At 36.9% G+C, this 17,154-nt stretch overlaps 1 protein-coding gene across 2 annotated transcripts in view; it reads left to right on the plus strand.

The window, feature by feature from the left end:
- LOC122124965 (fibroblast activation protein alpha) overlaps positions 1–17,154 on the plus strand; it is a 70,536-nt gene that overhangs the window by 34,210 nt on the left and 19,172 nt on the right. For both annotated transcript variants that reach the window (XM_042699488.1, XM_042699489.1), the window contains exons 13-18: positions 3,117–3,221; positions 3,320–3,390; positions 6,280–6,333; positions 7,963–8,087; positions 12,154–12,201; positions 16,976–17,074. In XM_042699488.1, coding sequence (XP_042555422.1) covers positions 3,117–3,221; positions 3,320–3,390; positions 6,280–6,333; positions 7,963–8,087; positions 12,154–12,201; positions 16,976–17,074 — 502 coding nt within the window. The remainder of the gene's footprint in view (positions 1–3,116; positions 3,222–3,319; positions 3,391–6,279; positions 6,334–7,962; positions 8,088–12,153; positions 12,202–16,975; positions 17,075–17,154) is intronic.

Below are 17,154 nucleotides of genomic sequence, written 5' to 3' on the forward strand. Positions count from 1 at the left end.
CTCAAGCAATGGCTTCCTGCTTTATTTGAACTGAACAACTCACGTGTTAAGACTTAAACACACTGTATTGGTTTTCTGGGCTCTTGTAATACATTGTACAAAATAGCAGACATTTCTGGAGTATAGATGTCTGAAATCAAAGTGTTGGCAGGGCCACACTGCCTCTGAAGGCTCCAAGGAAGAACCTTTGCTTACCTCTTCCAGCTTCTCATGGCTCCTAGGAATCTTTAGTGTTCCTTAGTCCTGATTATAGTATTCTAATACCTGCCTCTGTTTTCATATAGTCTCCTCCTGGGTGTCTTTCAGTGGCTGCTTGTATTCGCTGTCTTGAGTTTTTGTTTGTCTTTGTTTTGTTTTCAGTATTGACATAACTGCAGAATCAATCAGGCACCACACTCTTTAGGCAGACCACTTGAGTCAAGCCTCAAATCCTTTTCCTCTGGTTATTTTTGATGTGGATCTCACTTTTGGTCAAGGTTAGCAAAAAAACGGCTAAATAGCAATGCTTCTGTTTTTGTATTCATGGTATAGCTAGGACAACAGGTGCAAGTCACCTTGCTCAGATTTGATCTGTTGAGCTGGCATCTTGCAATCTTTCTTTTTCTTTCTTTCTTTCTTTCTTTCTTTCTTTCTTTCTTTCTTTCTCTCTTTCTTTCTTTCTTTCTTTCTTTCTTTCTTTCTTTCTTCCTTCCTTCCTTCCTTCCTTCCTTTCTTTCTTTCTTTCTTTTCTTTTCTTTCTTTCTTTCTTTTTGTGTTGGCTGGCTTACGACAGTGACCCTCCTGATCTTAGCTTCCTTAGTAAGATGGCAAGTGTGTAGCACCATACCCAGCTATTGCTTGAAATGGAGTTTCTTGAATATCTTGCCCAGGTTACTTGGATCTGATCATCCTAATCTCTGCCCTCCTGAGTGGCTAACAGTGCATCCTTAAGTCACTGGGCCTGGCTGTAGCTTATCCTTTCTAGGTAGACTACAGTCATCAGATTTCAAGTTGAGCCTTATCTATTATAATCATACCATCTACTCTTATCCTGATTATATCTGTAAAGACTCTAGTTCCAAAAAGAAGAACATATTCCATGAACTGGACAAAGGGTAAAGTATGATTCAGCCCTCTGCATTTTAATGGCACATGTTCAAAGCCAGCATAGGAGAAATGATGATCAACTTTATCAAAGGGTATCACATACATGTAGAGCCATTATTCAATATGCCTACAATAATTTCTCCTTTATTTTGATCAGAATTACATCTTAGAGTAGATCTTAGTAGAATAGATGTTTATACTAAAAGATACTATTACATTTTTGCATTCTGTTGTTGTTGCTGACCATTTAATGTCACATAGAGGAGAATCAACTAGAAAGACCTGGTTTTTAAACTATTGTGGAATTTTCTGCCCTGTCTGACTTAGAACATTTAGTAGTTCTTCTTTCATATGATTTTTTTTTACAAATGTGCCATCATTTCATGAAAAGATGGCATGAAAAAACAAAGTTGGCAAATGTGAAAGGAAAACCATTAACTTTTAAATGAGAGAAACACAATACTATAGGTTGAATTTTGTTATGGGGTACAGAATTGCAGCTGTCAATCACATTCAGGATGTCGAAGTGTGTCTTGTTCAATTCTAAGACCCACTAGAGTCACTAGCTCTCCAATGTAATTATGTGGGTCCCAGCGGGTAGCCAATCAGGGCTCCCTGGCAGACGACAGACTAGAGAAATGAGGTCATTCTGCTTCTTGAGCTCCAATAATAAACCTGCATCATCATGGGTAACATTTTTGCCTCAAGTACAAAGCCCCAGCCTATCATTAAAAACTATGTCTGGCAAGCTCTGATACCTTTATCTTTAAAACGTCTTCATTGCTTTATTGAAGCATTGATACCAGGTGCTTGGCATTAGATGAATCAAAAATTGAAAGGGCTATCTGCTTTATTTTTTTTTATTTTTTATTTTATTTTTTTTTATTTTATTTGAGAACATACTGTACAGAGGGGTTACAATTACATGGGCAGGATAATGCATACATTTCTTACCTAGCATTGCAGCCTCCTCCTTTGTTTACCCTTCACCTCCCTTCCCAGCCTCCCCCCTCCCTCCCGCCCAATCATACTCCCCTTCCCCCCCCACCACACCGACATTGTAAAGCTGGTTTTGACATGACATTTTGTACTTCTCATTGTTGCAACAGGTCCACCTGAATCCTTAAACGACTTGTTTGTCCCCGTCTCCTCCACATGTTATACTGACATCAAATATAGTGAAAGCGGGGGTTACACTGTGGGGGAGGGACATACAAAGCAACAAAGAGATAATCTTATAAATGCGTTAGAAACACATGCATGAAAGAAACAAAAACATTAAAATACATATTTGAGGGTTTGTTTTCCTAACATCACATTATCTGACTTTTTCTGCTTGACTCATACATATACTAGATATTGCAAATAAGGGAAACCATGGGACCTATGTTTCTTTGGGCCTGGCTTACTTCACTTAATATAATTTTTTCCAAGCCTTTCCATTTCCTAACAAATGGGGAAATGTCATTCTTTCTGATGGAGGCATAGAATTCCATTGTGTATATATACCACATTTTCTTGAGCCATTCACCTACTGAGGGGATCTGGGTTGGTTCCATATCTTAGCTATGGTAAATAATGCTGCAATAAACATAGTTGTGCTGGTAGCTTTAGTGTGGTCTTGTTTGTGATCATTTGGGTAAATAGGGCTATCTGCTTTAATGAGAGCCATGCTTTGGTCAGATATTCTCATCGTCAATATACATTTGTGATTCCTGAAATTATGTTTCAAACCACACAACCTCAAATATCTGGAAATTAAATCAGATTTAAAGTGTGTAAATCTAAGGGTCTGCATTAGCAACCAGGCAGTAGTTGGATTGTGCAAGTGCTGTCATGTGAAAAATTGGAATTTCAGATGTGAGTGGTGGGAGACAGAGCGGCAAGGCACCGTGGCTTGTATAGATACGACCATCCGTGGCGCAAGGCACTGTGGCTTGTGTAGATACAACTATCCGTGGCTTTAAAAAGAAGCTGAGATTTTTTCTTTGATTTGCCTTTTGAACATAACCTGTGTGCATTTCTTTCAGTTCTTTGTTTCAACACCAGTTTTCAGCTATGATGCCATTTCATACTACAAAATATTTAGCGACAAGGATGGCTACAAACATATTCACTATATCAAAGACTCTGTGGTACGTTCCTTCCAAGATTTATCTCCTCAGAGATCATTCACTTGAGGTTGCTCAAATAACGCTCAGCTTCACACAACATAATGTTTGTCTTTTTTTAGGAAAATGCTATTCAAATTACAAGTGGCAAGTGGGAGGCCATAAATATATTCAGAGTAACACAGGATTCACTGTAAGTATTGCACGATCCACAAGGCACCATTCAGGTTTTAATTGGCACCAGCCGACGGACATGCAAAAGATACTGTAGCATCTCTATTAGCTGTTAGCTAAGTAACCAAGCATTCTTGTTACTCTGTTCTTCAGCCAACCATGATTCCATTGCCCATTCTTTACTAATTAACACATGATTTCCTTTAGGAACCAATCTTTAGTAGATTCTTAATAAATATTTTACAAAATAGTACAGAAATTTTAAAATAGCAACTGGTTCTAAAGGCAAATGTAAGTCCTCAGCACTTGAAGCAACTAGTAAACTTCAAATTTTCATGGATGATAGCCAATAGATATGGAGACTCTTTTATAGCAATTCATCATTATCTAGGTATAATATTATACTTATAACAGCTCTCCATTATTGAGGTATCACTGAATACCAGAAAACAAAGTAGAATTGATTTTCAAGTTTATAGAAAAGAAAACTCAGAGCATTTAATTGACTTGATTAGTGTCCACTTTGGTTAGTGTCCACTTTAGTTAGTGGATGATGAGAATTCAAAGTTAAAGTATTAATTCTAAGGCTCTTGTCATTAATTTCAACAAGTGAATCATTTCTTTAAGTTCTATCCTTTTCAATTCATACTACATACTGTGTAAATAAATCATCTTGAAATAATCTTTTATGGTAAATCTTCTCTAATCTGTCTATCTGTCACTTCTAATGCATTCTAAATCTAAAGGCATTCCTTCATGCTTATAATCTTCCTGCCATTAGCTGAATTGTGAAGAGCAAAAGAACAGGATCATTAGGCCAAGCTCACTGAACAGATAACCATCAGAAACTTATTACAAGTTGATGGAGCTATTTCAGTGTTATCAAAGGAGTTGAACCAGAGGAAGACAAGAGAAGATCAGGTGGGAGATAAGTTGCTGGCATAATAGGTTTCTAAGATAGAGAAAGGGAAAGCAATACATCTAGCCATCATTATAATATTGGCCTGAGGTGACAGAGACCTGAAGAGGATAATGGTAATTTTTTATTAATAACTTTTTTATTGTGAAAATAACATACAGAGGGGTTACAATTACATAAGCAATGTGATGAGTACATTTCTTATCAAGCATTGTTGCCTCCTCTGTTTTTCCCTTACCATCCCTGCCCTCCCATCTCCACAACTACACTCCCCACCCCCTCACCGAAGTTGTAAAGTTCATTTTTTGAAATAGCATCTTGTACATTACATTGTTGCAATGGGTCCACCTGTATCCCTATTTAAACAATTTGATTTTTCCCTTCCAGTCCCCAAATTATACCAACATCAAATACAGTAAAAACAGATGCCCCTCAGTAGATGAATGGATCAAGAAAATGTGGTATATATACACAATAGACTTCTATGCCTCCATCAGAAAGAATGATGTTGCCCTATTTGTTAGGAAATGGAAAGGCTTGGAAAAAATTATATTAACTGAAGTAAGCCAGGCCCAAAGAAACATAGTTCCCACGGTTTCCCTTATTTGCAACAACGAGTATATGTCTGAGACAAGCAGAAAAGGTCAGATAAGTTGATATTAGGTGAAATGAACCCCAAGATAAGGACTCAAGTGGTTTTTCTTGCTTGCTACTGTTTCTAACATATTTATAAGATGATTTTTTTGTTGCTTTGTATGTCCCTTCCCCATGATAATGGTACCGTTACATGGGCTTGGAGGACAGAACTATGACTCCTATGTGTGTCATTAGTGCTTAGGACTCCGCCTGTAATAGAGGAGAGCTGCAGTATGTATTTGTTAAATGAAGGAGGGGATGAGGTCAGTGGTTAAAAGAGATGGTGGTAGATTAGGACCAGTAATTACTGGCTGTGAGGAAGGAGGGAAAGGAAAGTGGGTGGTATCCAAGTCCTAGAAAAACAATGGGGGAACTCTTGACAGCTCAGGGAAGCTTCAGGGAGCCATTTGGGAAAGAGACCAAGCAGTTTATTCACAGGTTGTTTGAGATGATGTGGGAAAGGCAAGTGAAAGTGATGACGGGCGTCTTGTGACATTAGTGAAGACATAAATAAGCCAGACACACCAAGCTCAGAATATAAAGTGAAGGAGCAGTATTCTGTTGCCTTTCTTTTTGGGGGAAATAGGGATGTTTTTGTTAATTTTTTTATTTTATTTCATTTTATTTTATGACACCGAGGAGATAAACTAATCAGGACTGCTAAACCCTCCTGAGCATTAAACCAAACCTTGTTTGTTCCAAACTTTTCACACTGTTGGCTCTTTCTGGGGGGGATATAGGGGGGAATGACAGTTACTTTGTGACATTCAGAACTCACAGCTGAATAAAAATAATGTCACTAAACTGCATTTCCCACTTCATAGCTTTATTAACTTAAGACAGAACTGCACCTGGCTCCTAAAGTAGCAAGTATGTTCTGTGGTTTGTTTTCATCTGGGTGAATTAACATGACTCACAGTATGTGGTGTCCCACACTGGAAGTTTTTCTGACTTACAGCAAACTTATCTACTACCGGGACTTATAAAACAAATTTTGAATATGTTTGCAATCTTAGATATAATTAACTAATATAGCACAGGGAAACTGGTTTCTCATTTATTAGTCATGGAGAAGGAAAGGTATAATATTACTTAAAATCAGAGTTTATATGGCGTGGGTCATAATTAGTGAATAAAATTTTAACAGTACTCAGAATAATTTGACCCTTCACGGATGACTTGGAAGTCAGAGCAAATATCCGTGATGCAGTTATGAGCAATGATATGTGTATATAAATGCTAGTTCATAGTTTTGTCACATGAATAATGTCCCATAGTATTTACTATATTGATATTATTAATAATACTATATCTGAACCAGCAATACTGAATGATTTCTGAATGTATTTTCAGGTTTTATTCTAGCAATGAATTTGAAGGTTACCCTGGAAGAAGAAATATCTATAGGTAATTATTTCAATGCATTCTAGTATTAATAGATAAACTGAAGATAGATGAGAGATAGATAGCTAGACAGATAATTTGAGTAAAAATACTTCATCACCAATGGTATATGTGGAATGATTTTTAAGGTAAAAAGACAATAAAAATCATTTATAAATTAAGGGAAAACACTCAGAGACTGTTGTATATTATTATGTCAGTATAAAAACCATAAAACATTTCAGTCTTTAGCTAATTCAAAATATTTGTTTTCAAAGGAAAAAACAGGACATTTTATGTTGATTTAAATGCTAAATATAAATTATATGCTACTAAACACTCCAACAAAATGTTAGTGTAATTTAGTACTTACTTATACCAAGCATTGTTTTCACTCCTATAACATGTGACTTCTTTTGCTATGAATTACTTTGGCATAAGCCAGCTCTACTTTTACTAATGTGTAAATTCACTCTAGTTGGCATCTTGATGACTAGGGTGGTGCATTCCACGCTTCTTTCTGGATGTGGTACTAGAAAGATGTACAGATACTACTGATACTATCAGTTACCACAAGCTGAGAGTATACTATGTGCCAAGGGCTTTTAGATTACAATCTATAATTTTGTTTAATGTCCATGAATCAGGCACTCTATATTGCAGTTGGAATCTCTATGTGAACATGCTGACCTCTGAGTCCTCACTGTCAACTCCTTTTCTAACAATTTCCAAGACAGCACTGAAATATAAATATAAAAATCAACCATAATGAAGGCAAGAAGAAATTTTCCCTCTGCCATATTCCCTGCTCCCTCTGGAATCATGCTCTTCATTTATTCATGACACTTAGCATGAACTCAGAGGTACCACAGGCAACCCTGAGAGCCACAGGAGGATTCTAACCCTGCCTTGTACCACCCTGACACAACACCATTCAGACTCCTTGAATTGGATTCTGATTGAGATTCTGATTCTAAAGAGTCTTGGCAAAAGGCCAAGCACTAATCACTCTATTCAGAAGAGATGCAGAGGATCCTACTGCAGTGAGTTAGGAACCACGGTAAAAGATGCAAGTTGGCCTATAGAGGTATGCAAGGAAACAGCATTCCAAGATTCAGGTCCCATGTACCCACAGGGAAAGAATGGGAGGTACGGGAAGCAAACAGAATGTGACTTCTTATTTCCGTTTTGCTTAGTGCTGAATCCTCTTCTAGATAGAAATAAGAACAGGGACTTCTTTCTTGGCAATATTGCCAGATTTTCTTTACGTGTTTTGCTGTAGAGTAGAGAAAGAGACCGGAAGATGAAGAGCTATGGATTCCAATCTCTTTTCAAATGTAAGAGATTAATGATTATGAAAAGTAACTACTTCATTTCTGTTGGAAGCATTAGATCTTTCTCCCACTTTAGGAAAACTGCAGAGGGCTTCTCTCTCAAAGCTTATGCCTCCTCAGGCAAAAAAAAAAAAAAAAGATCAAAAAATCAAGCTACATCAAAATACAGTGATTCCTCTTTACTTTAAATGATATTGGCAACAGAAAAATAGAGTGGGTTTGATGTCAATATGTAAATTAGTCACTTTACATGGAGTAGTACATTTTGATAAATACAATCTCAAAATTTCAGCTTAGTTTTATTTTCATTTCCCTCTAGAATTAGCATTGGAAGCTCTCCTCCGAGTAAGAAGTGTGTTACTTGCCATCTAAGGAAAGAAAGGTGCCAATATTACACAGCAAGTTTCAGCGACTACGCCAAGTATTATGCACTCATCTGCTATGGTAGGTGATGGACCTAATGTAAGTATCACCCACCCCCTTCCATTGTCATCATTTGGTCTCTATCATCTGTTCAGTTCTGAGGTATAAGTGATTGAACATTGGTTATATGTGAGGATCTTATCTCACACTTAAGGGGAAAATAATGACAGGAAATAGGAAGGAATAATCCCTACTTCTTTGCCTTTAGGAAACAGAGAATGACTTGCCAGAGGTGTGTATAGCTGATAATTATCTCTGACTTAAGCCAGAGTCATTTGCTTTTAAGTCCATGTTCTGAACTACCACGTTCCATAACACCATGGCATGGCATACAGACGTAATAGACCAGCTGTGCGGAGTGAAGTAACATCATAAACAGAATCACTTTCCCTGTTAAAATGGTTGGACTTTGGCCTCATTTGCTAGAGAAATGTCACTTTCCTAGAGCCAGTGGAAAGAACAATGGCTTAGAAACCTGAAGCATTTCCCTTAAAGCCAATCTTTGCTCCAACTCTACTTTAAATAGGGATAGAAAGTGAACCTTTTCCATTCAGTGTGTCCTTCTCAATTTGGAAAATATCTTAACTAATTCATTAAACACACACACACACACACACACACACACACACACACACACACACACACACCTAGGTAGTTAAATATATATGACATTGCATTTCCTACTTGTTAGGCATATGTACAGTTTATGAATAAGTGCTACCCAAATAATGTTTTTTAGTGTACAAAATGCTTTCCTTAATACTTGTCAGGAAAACACAGTCTTAGACCACACTACAGATCAAAGAAATATCTAAGGTTCTTAGTACTTATCATGGGGATTTAAGAAGTAAGTTTAAAAATTTTCTAGCAGGACACTGGTTGCTCACACATGTAATCCTATCTATTCAGGAGGCTGAGATCTGAGGATTGAGGTTTGAAGCCAGTCCAGGCAGGAAAGTATACAAAACATATCTCCAATTAACTACCAGAAAACTAGAAGTGGTACTGTGGCTCAAAGTAGCAGAACACTAGCCTTGAGCTAAAGAGCTTAAGGACAGAGCCCAGGCCTCTGAGTTCAAGCCCCATGACTGACAAAAAACAAACAAACAAAAACTAAAACTCTAATGGCTTGACCATTGCCTCTTCCTTCTAACCTATGCCCATTTAGGGTGGAGCATTGCAGGAGGTCTGACAAAATGTAAGTCATCTCTCATATTTCTGATGTTAATTGCATTGATCAGGTAGAGGGCTTTAGAGAAAAAATGAAATCTTTGACAGATCCTTGCTTTATGGCAAAGGCCTCAGAATGAAGGCGAACTTTACATGCCACCTCCCTCAATCAGCCACCTGGCCTGAGATTTGTGCTGCTTGACTCTATGGACATGAATAAGCATTGTAACCCAAATACTTCCTTCAAGATGGCACAAGACGTCAGTTTGAAATAACATTTCCATAAAAATGTTTGGTCAGTGGCATCTTTGAAATGTCAAGAGATTGTTGTGCATGGCCATATGTGCTAATTGTGATTATGGCATTTAAAGATACACATTAAATGTCCCTCTCAAGTTACACACCACATTTTCAACCCAAGCTCTGTATTTATGCAACATGTATTGAAAGCTGACACGCCGGGCACATTGCATCATTGAAATTATCAAACCAAGTCATATGTTGATTTTTCTCTTATAGAAGATAGGGGCTGTTTTCTCCTAATGTTTGTATTCATAACACCAAGTAGAATATCTAATACATTATAGACTTCTACTGTCTCCAGGATAAATGTAAGCATTACAGGGTATCAAAGCAGTGCTGGACTTTGGCAAAGCCTTGGAAGAAATGTGATCTCTGTTGATATATCCTCCGATAAAGATATCAGTGTCACTAAGCTGACATACATGCCTCTGTAGTGACATACACGTTGCATTTGAATAACACTTGAACCATTTGAGAAAACATTCATTTTCTATCATGTTGTCCTAAAATCTACATGAGACTAAGAGCCTTCTGAAGATGTAAGGAATCCAAGACTTAGTTCTCATCAAAAGTTGGTGGAAGAGTCCTTTCTAGAATTTGAATCGCCTGACTTTTCCACCACTCACTCTTCCTTGGCAGTATGGTAATTTCCCATTTAGCAAAAAATATACTGTGTGGGAAGCATCACATCGTCTGGTGTTTTTGAAGCTCCAGTAAAATGAGTCACTGCGCCATCATAGGAAAAACCTTGAAATCTTTCCCTTTAGGATGAAGAGTAAAGCCTTATTATGTAACTTCAAACTCTCTAACGAGATACTAAGTCCTTGATATCAGGATTGGAGCAGGTAAAATCATGCTGATGGTTCTGATAAGACAAGAACAATTCAAAGTAGGAATTCTAGGTTTAAAGGGGATTGTTGAGAACCACATCTTCCAGGGTCTATGTCAAGAGCCACCAGTCATTAGTTTGTCTCAAAGTTGAAACAACAACAGACATACAAGTTTTTATTAAAAGAACCACATATCCATACAAATCCCACAAGATAAATGCTGACAGAGTGAAATCTGGAGATTTTGATCCACATCTCATTCCATGGCCCAATAGGGAATATGTTGGGCTGTCCCTTTTACGAATGTTGAAAAAATACTGACTCAAATGAAAATTTCTACATTCCCATCCCCTAACATTCTTAGACTCCAAAGAACTATTGATTTTTGTAAAAGCCCAATAACATCCCCTTTCTTCTTTCCCAAGTTAGACAGAATTTAGGTAAGAAATCCAAGCCTTCACTTTATCATTTGTAAGGCCCGCTGAAAAATGCGACTGAAAGGTGTTTGAATCCCTTACATTGTCCCTGAAATTGCAGTTAGACAAATTTGGGTACAATTGTGGAGCTACGGGGCTCCCCCATGGGGCTTGGCACTGATGTGCTTCCGGCTCTGAGGAATAAATCCAAAGCATGTTCTCTGTGGCAAGAAGCTGCCAGGCGCAAGCCAGAAGGAACTATTTCTTCTCAGAGTGTATCAGAAAAATCATCTGTCCTCTGATTTGCTTGGAGCCAATAGCTGTATTCTAATGGCTTTCCCTCCACAGAGAAGGAAACATTGTGATGGTGAGACCAAGCAAAACCTCTATATGCACTGCTTTTCAACTTATTGATTGCCTGATCAAACCTATTCTTTAGTATGTTCAAATAAGTGGTGATCTGTGTTAATTATTTGTGAATCTGTGCACAGAGAAGCTGAATTCTATGGTGAAACACACAGGGGACATTGATGTGCCAACTAGACTGACTCATTATTCCAGTGGCTGAGGATGCTGGCACTTGGCAGCTTATAGCTGTGTCTCCCTCTGGAGATTGTTCTAGATTTTGTCCATGTCCAGTGACTGTGCCACACACTGGGAATGAAAGCTTTTCAATGGGCCCACTGGCACAACTCTGCAGCCCATCTAGCTTCAGAGCTCCCTGAGGGATTGACTTGAACATGTGATAGTGCTGAAATTCACCTTCTTTCCTGCCCATTCTTCCTCCTCTAACCCAACAAATATGAGTCTTGGTACCCTCCCTTCCTCCTCCTATAAACTCCTGGTCCACAAACCTTCGGTCTGTTTCTTAGGGAACATGATCCTATCCAAAATATTTCAAAAAGGTATTTATTCCATATCAATTACTGCATGCAATACATCCCCCCCCCAAAAAAAAGATGCTATATTTTACCCACCAGAATAAGCTGAACATTCAACCAAAAAGCCAGAATGAAAAGACAATCCGGATAGGTAATTTTATAATAAAAACACAAAAATATGGCCTTCTGAGAAGGCCATTTGCCAGAGCAGTTTCTGACGTTTCTTGGTGTAAACAGACTTAATTATTCAGCATCCTCATTGAAAAGGGTAAAGGAAAAGCTTCTCTTGCATCTGTTCTTTGATTGGGCTCTGGTCTCCTGTGTGGTTTAAATGTAATTTAAATAATGACGGTTACTTCTCTATGGGAAAATAATACTACAGAATAAAAGATGTACTTGGATTTGACACCACAAATATTAGTAGCAAGCCTTGTTGAAACTGTTGTTTTAACCCCAAACTATGTTTTTGCTTTCATCGTGTGCTCAGGTCCGGGCCTCCCCATTTCTACCCTCCATGATGGCCGCACTGATCAAGGTATTCTCTTTTGTCTGCTTGTATTGTTAAAAGCACCTTAAATTTTCTGTAGTGCTCCACTAGAAAGGATAGGACAGTTGTCCCACACTGAATACAAGAATCGTGGTGCAATCCTGTTATCACACAAGATTGCTGTTGTTGTTGTTTTATTATTATTATTTTTACACAGATTTGGATGTCAGCCCTGATCATATAAAATTTAAGGATTATTTATAGTCAACATCTTGTCTAATACAGATGATTAAATTATAGGGATTAATTCTAACTTTCCCAACTTTCCCTAATTAAAAGCATAGAACGTAAGAATTGAAAAGATACCACATATTATTCAGTATATTTTTTCTCCCACACCCTCTTTCCCCCCTAAAAACTCTGTTTGGGGAAGAAGCTTTTGTTTATTTATTTTGGTCAAGGTATAACTTTTCCAGTTCAGATCAGAACAGGGAGTGGCTATCATGCCAGCTTTCTTTTCTTTAACAGTTGTATCACTTTATTGTCATATGTGGGAGCCAGGAAATTTGGAAGCTCTGTTCATTTTTAACTGCTATGAAGGCTGTCCTCCTCTACCCTGAGTTTGTGATATAAGTTTAAAATGGTTCACAGCTCAAAGACGACCATGTTTGCTCTCAACAGAGCATAATTGCTCTCCTCTTTCTTCTGATGGTTCTCCAACATCTTCTGATTTATTCTTAAGCAGAACTACAAGAGTTGAGTTGTTGGACAACAAGGATACTGTAGGACAAGCAGATACCATTTCCTTCAGCACACTTGCCTGCAATTTTGGACAGCTTTGGTGACAAGTTGGGATTCTGCTATGGGATTAATTTTTGTGTCAGCTCAATGGCTCAAAAATAGGTGAAAATAAAGTTAAGAGGAAAAAAGTCAACCCAGGAACTTTGTGCAGCTCTTCATGTGGGACTTTGAATATAGTTTTAGTTTTAAGATAGCTCCAATCATGTGTCTAATAATTTACAGAATAGCAGGTTATAATACATTATTTGGCTCATCCCAACCTTCACTGAGAAGAGTCTTAAAGCAATACTGCCTTCAAGCCCACCTAAATTTTGTTTTAATGGACATCACCATAAATACAATTCCCATTTTATAGTGACTGTGATAAACAAGTCAGCTTCCTTATTTCCCCTAACAAAATAAGAAAATGTATCTATAACATAGAATTTTCCTTAATGTCCTTGTTCTATTCCTGGCTTTTTCTAATCTCTGTACTGCTCTGAAGTATTATGCCACTCTTCATGTACATCAGATGTATTTTTATATTTTCTAAATCAAGAAACATAATTCAAATTCTTCTAGAGCACAGTTCTGGAAACTTGTCTAATGGTGAAATTCTTCAGATACAATTATCACAAATACAGATTCTCAGGCCAGGTATTCCAATCCATTAGATCTTGGATTGTGCTGGACCATCTGAACTTTTCACAATGCCCAACTTCTATTTATAGCAGATGCTGTGTCTTTTATTTATGGTTTATCTATCTACTTTCTATTGCAGTTGGAACCAGTAATTTTCATTCAACAAATATTTATTGGGTGCTTACCAAATTAAGCCAGATACTGTGCTAGGTATTAGCTATATAAAATAATAGATAATGGGTTAATCTTCCTCAAGATAATGGATCAGCCAGGAAATAATGGGCAGTCAGTAGAAGACAAACTTCTAAGTTGGGGAAATAGAGAAAACTTGAACACACATAAGCAGATAACCTCATCTGTTCTTTAATTTGACTTAGGAAATGATAGCTATATCAAACCTGAGATTCTTAAATAGGATAAAGAGATTGCTACTGTTTCAGTGGTTCGAGTGAATTGATATCTATGCTTTTACTAAAAGAGAGATTGACTCACTGTGGGGAGAAAGCCTTTGAGGAGAAAATGATTCTTTTTTCATGTTGAGATTTCCTGCAGTGGCATGAGCTTCAGGTCAGATGTCAAAGCATCAGTTTGTACTGAAGATGATCATCAAGAAGTCATTCGTTTATGGGACAGATGATGTCTAAGGCCTTGAAAGAATAACTCAGCAATGGGAATAATGAGGATAAATGAGTTAGTGGAAAGTGAGCTTACAACAAAATGCTGTGAGTCATCAACATTAAAGAAATGTGCATGTGTGCACGGGTGTGTGTGCACATGCACACACACACACACACACACACACACTGAGTCTGTGAAGGAAACCCAGAAGGAACAATTTGGTGTTGTGAAAAGCAGAGCTGTAGGGACCTCAAGAACAAAGAGTGCACAGCTCTATTCAATGCTGTAGGAAGTAAAGAAAGACCTGCTATAAAACAATGGCTTTAGCAAGAAGTAGATTAACCTTCTTTGGTGGAGGAGTGAAGGTACAAGCCAGATTGAAGTGAGGTTAGGTATGCATACACAATAAGCAAAAAGTATTTTTTACTTAATACTATAGTGTTTTCAGTGAGTCTTACTGTGATGGGAGAAAGGGAGAGATATGATGATGGCTGTGATCTAATAATGGGACTTTCTTTTGTTTTTGAAAGATGATACATACTTGGGTAGTTAAGCTGGTGAAAAAATTTAGTAGACCTAAGTCAAGGAATGAAATGCCTGAAATGTTGGGGAAGGATGGAGATGCAAAGAGGTCAAATATGTATGGTGGAATTGAAACAGTATTGGGATATTTGTATGAAAGTTTATAGGCACTGCTACAGACATTATAATGGTTTTGCTTTCTTGCAAAGATGAAGTGCATTTGGAAATTGGAGTTGTTCTTCAACTAGATTCTGTGGAAACCCAGAAGAGTTGGCATTTGACATGGAGAGTTCAGTTGAGGTTGAGTTGCTTTGGGCACAGAAGGTTCTCATTAAAATTAACTTACTGAATGAATGACCTCATTCGTCCGCTTTCCCACAGAATCTTTACATAATGTAGCTAATGAGCAAAACAGCATTAAACTAGCATCAAATATGAGATCTTCCACTCATACAACTTAACTTCATTTTAATAGAGTCTACAAATACATGTATAGCACATACTGTATGTCGTATAGAAGGAATTCAGTGAGCTGGGTACTCGTGAACAATGAGTGAGAAACAGTGGAGATTCTAGTCTGGGTTATATCACCCTTTGCAGGTACTAGGCTTTTATTTCATATTTTTAACTTCATGACCAAGTGATTTTATTTCTTAATTTTATTATATGATATTTTAGTTTTTAAAATTAATTTTATTGTCAAGGCAAAGTACAGAGGGATTACAGTTCCATACATAAGGTAGTGAGTATGTAGGCTTTTTAAAGAAAGTCCCATAGGGAAGGGCAGTGTGACTTCTCACCCTCACTCTCGACACATTAAATCCCACTGAGGTTTGAAGAGGTAAATAAATATCTCACTAAAAATAGCCATCAATCAAGTATTCTAGGTGATGGCTCCACATATTATTTCCTTTATTTAGACAGCTCCACTTAGAATTTATACAAGGAAAGCAAAGAGCTGTCTCTATTTAGAATTGTCTATCCATTTTATTTATATGCTTGTTTTTTTTTAACTCCTAAGGTGTTGCAGATAGCTCTTTCTTAATAGATTACCCAAACCTAATATAAAATTTATTATGCATCATATATAAACCATACTCCCAACATCCATACTTGTGCTAAGATTAAATATAACACACTGGAGCAAAATGCCATGAATAGATGAAAACTGAGAGTCACAGCGAAGTGGCTTGGCAAACTTAGTGTTGTCGCAAGTCTCCAGTTCACTGCATCCAAAGACCACTTTCTTTCAAAAAGACAAACATGAAGACCTCAGAATTTCCTCTGTGGCAATCACCATATCTCACAAGTAATCTTTAACAAAACAAAGCTACAACTCTTTATTATTATATGTTATATGAATGACTAACTTTTTACTTAAAGATCCTGGTATCAGTCCCAGTTCAAAATAAAGCTTTTTTTAAAAAATGAAACGCTCTCGCTAAAAACACATTTGCAAGTATTACCAACCTATAGCATTCAGGAAATCAATGGATTATTTTATTTCAAATATGAAAAGAGAAACTAATCTCAAGTGTAAACATCAGTTTTTAGAAGATTTGGTAAGGTATAATACAGAAAAATAGCATGGTATATACAGGCAGACAAACACATACACACACATTTGTCATTGATTTTACTGGAATACATAATAATCTTGTGAAAATGAATTTGAAGGAGTTGTATACCCAAATATTCAATTGAAGAAACTAGAATTGCCTATATTAATCAGCTACGACAATAAAAGGTTAAGAAAAGAATATAGACTCACAGAAATAATATTTCACTTCATATACTGAAATTTTAAAAAGTTGTATAACTGTACAATTGATTGATATAAAATTGAGTGCTTAGCAATCTAGACTTCCTATCTGCTACTTATTTTATATATATATATATATATATATGTATATAATAAAAGAAATGTCATCCCTCAGGTCATGACTTTAAATTGAAAAAAAATTGTTGGAGAACAGAAAGTGTGATCATATTAATAGTCTTGTTTCTGGGATTCTGCTCAAAACATCAGAAATGTTTGACGGCTTAAAAGATCCGTTTAGGAGACAGTGATTGAAATGTGATGTCCATAATGAATGTTTATTGGTGCTAAAGGCTGGGTTAAAACTGTTGGTTAATATGATACACTTGAGGGAGGCCTTAGGCTGTTTCAGGGCCATACATATTAATGCTAAGAGACTTTCAGAGTGAAATTCTTTATGGGAATATTATTAATTAAAATGAACATTTTATTTTTTTTAAGAAATTAAGATCCTGGAAGAAAACAAGGAATTGGAAAATGCTTTGAAAAATGTCCAGCTGCCTAAAGAAGAAATTAAAAAACTTGAAGTGGATGAAATTAGTAAGATCTTTTAAAAACTTCTCAGCTATAAGTGTGAAGCTGAGCACTCCTTTTGCTTTAAAAAATTACAGAGTAAATGT

Source organism: Dipodomys spectabilis, unplaced genomic scaffold (assembly GCF_019054845.1).
Source record: "Dipodomys spectabilis isolate Male_0828 unplaced genomic scaffold, ASM1905484v1 ptg000256l, whole genome shotgun sequence".
Classification (NCBI taxonomy): Eukaryota; Metazoa; Chordata; class Mammalia; order Rodentia; family Heteromyidae; genus Dipodomys; species Dipodomys spectabilis.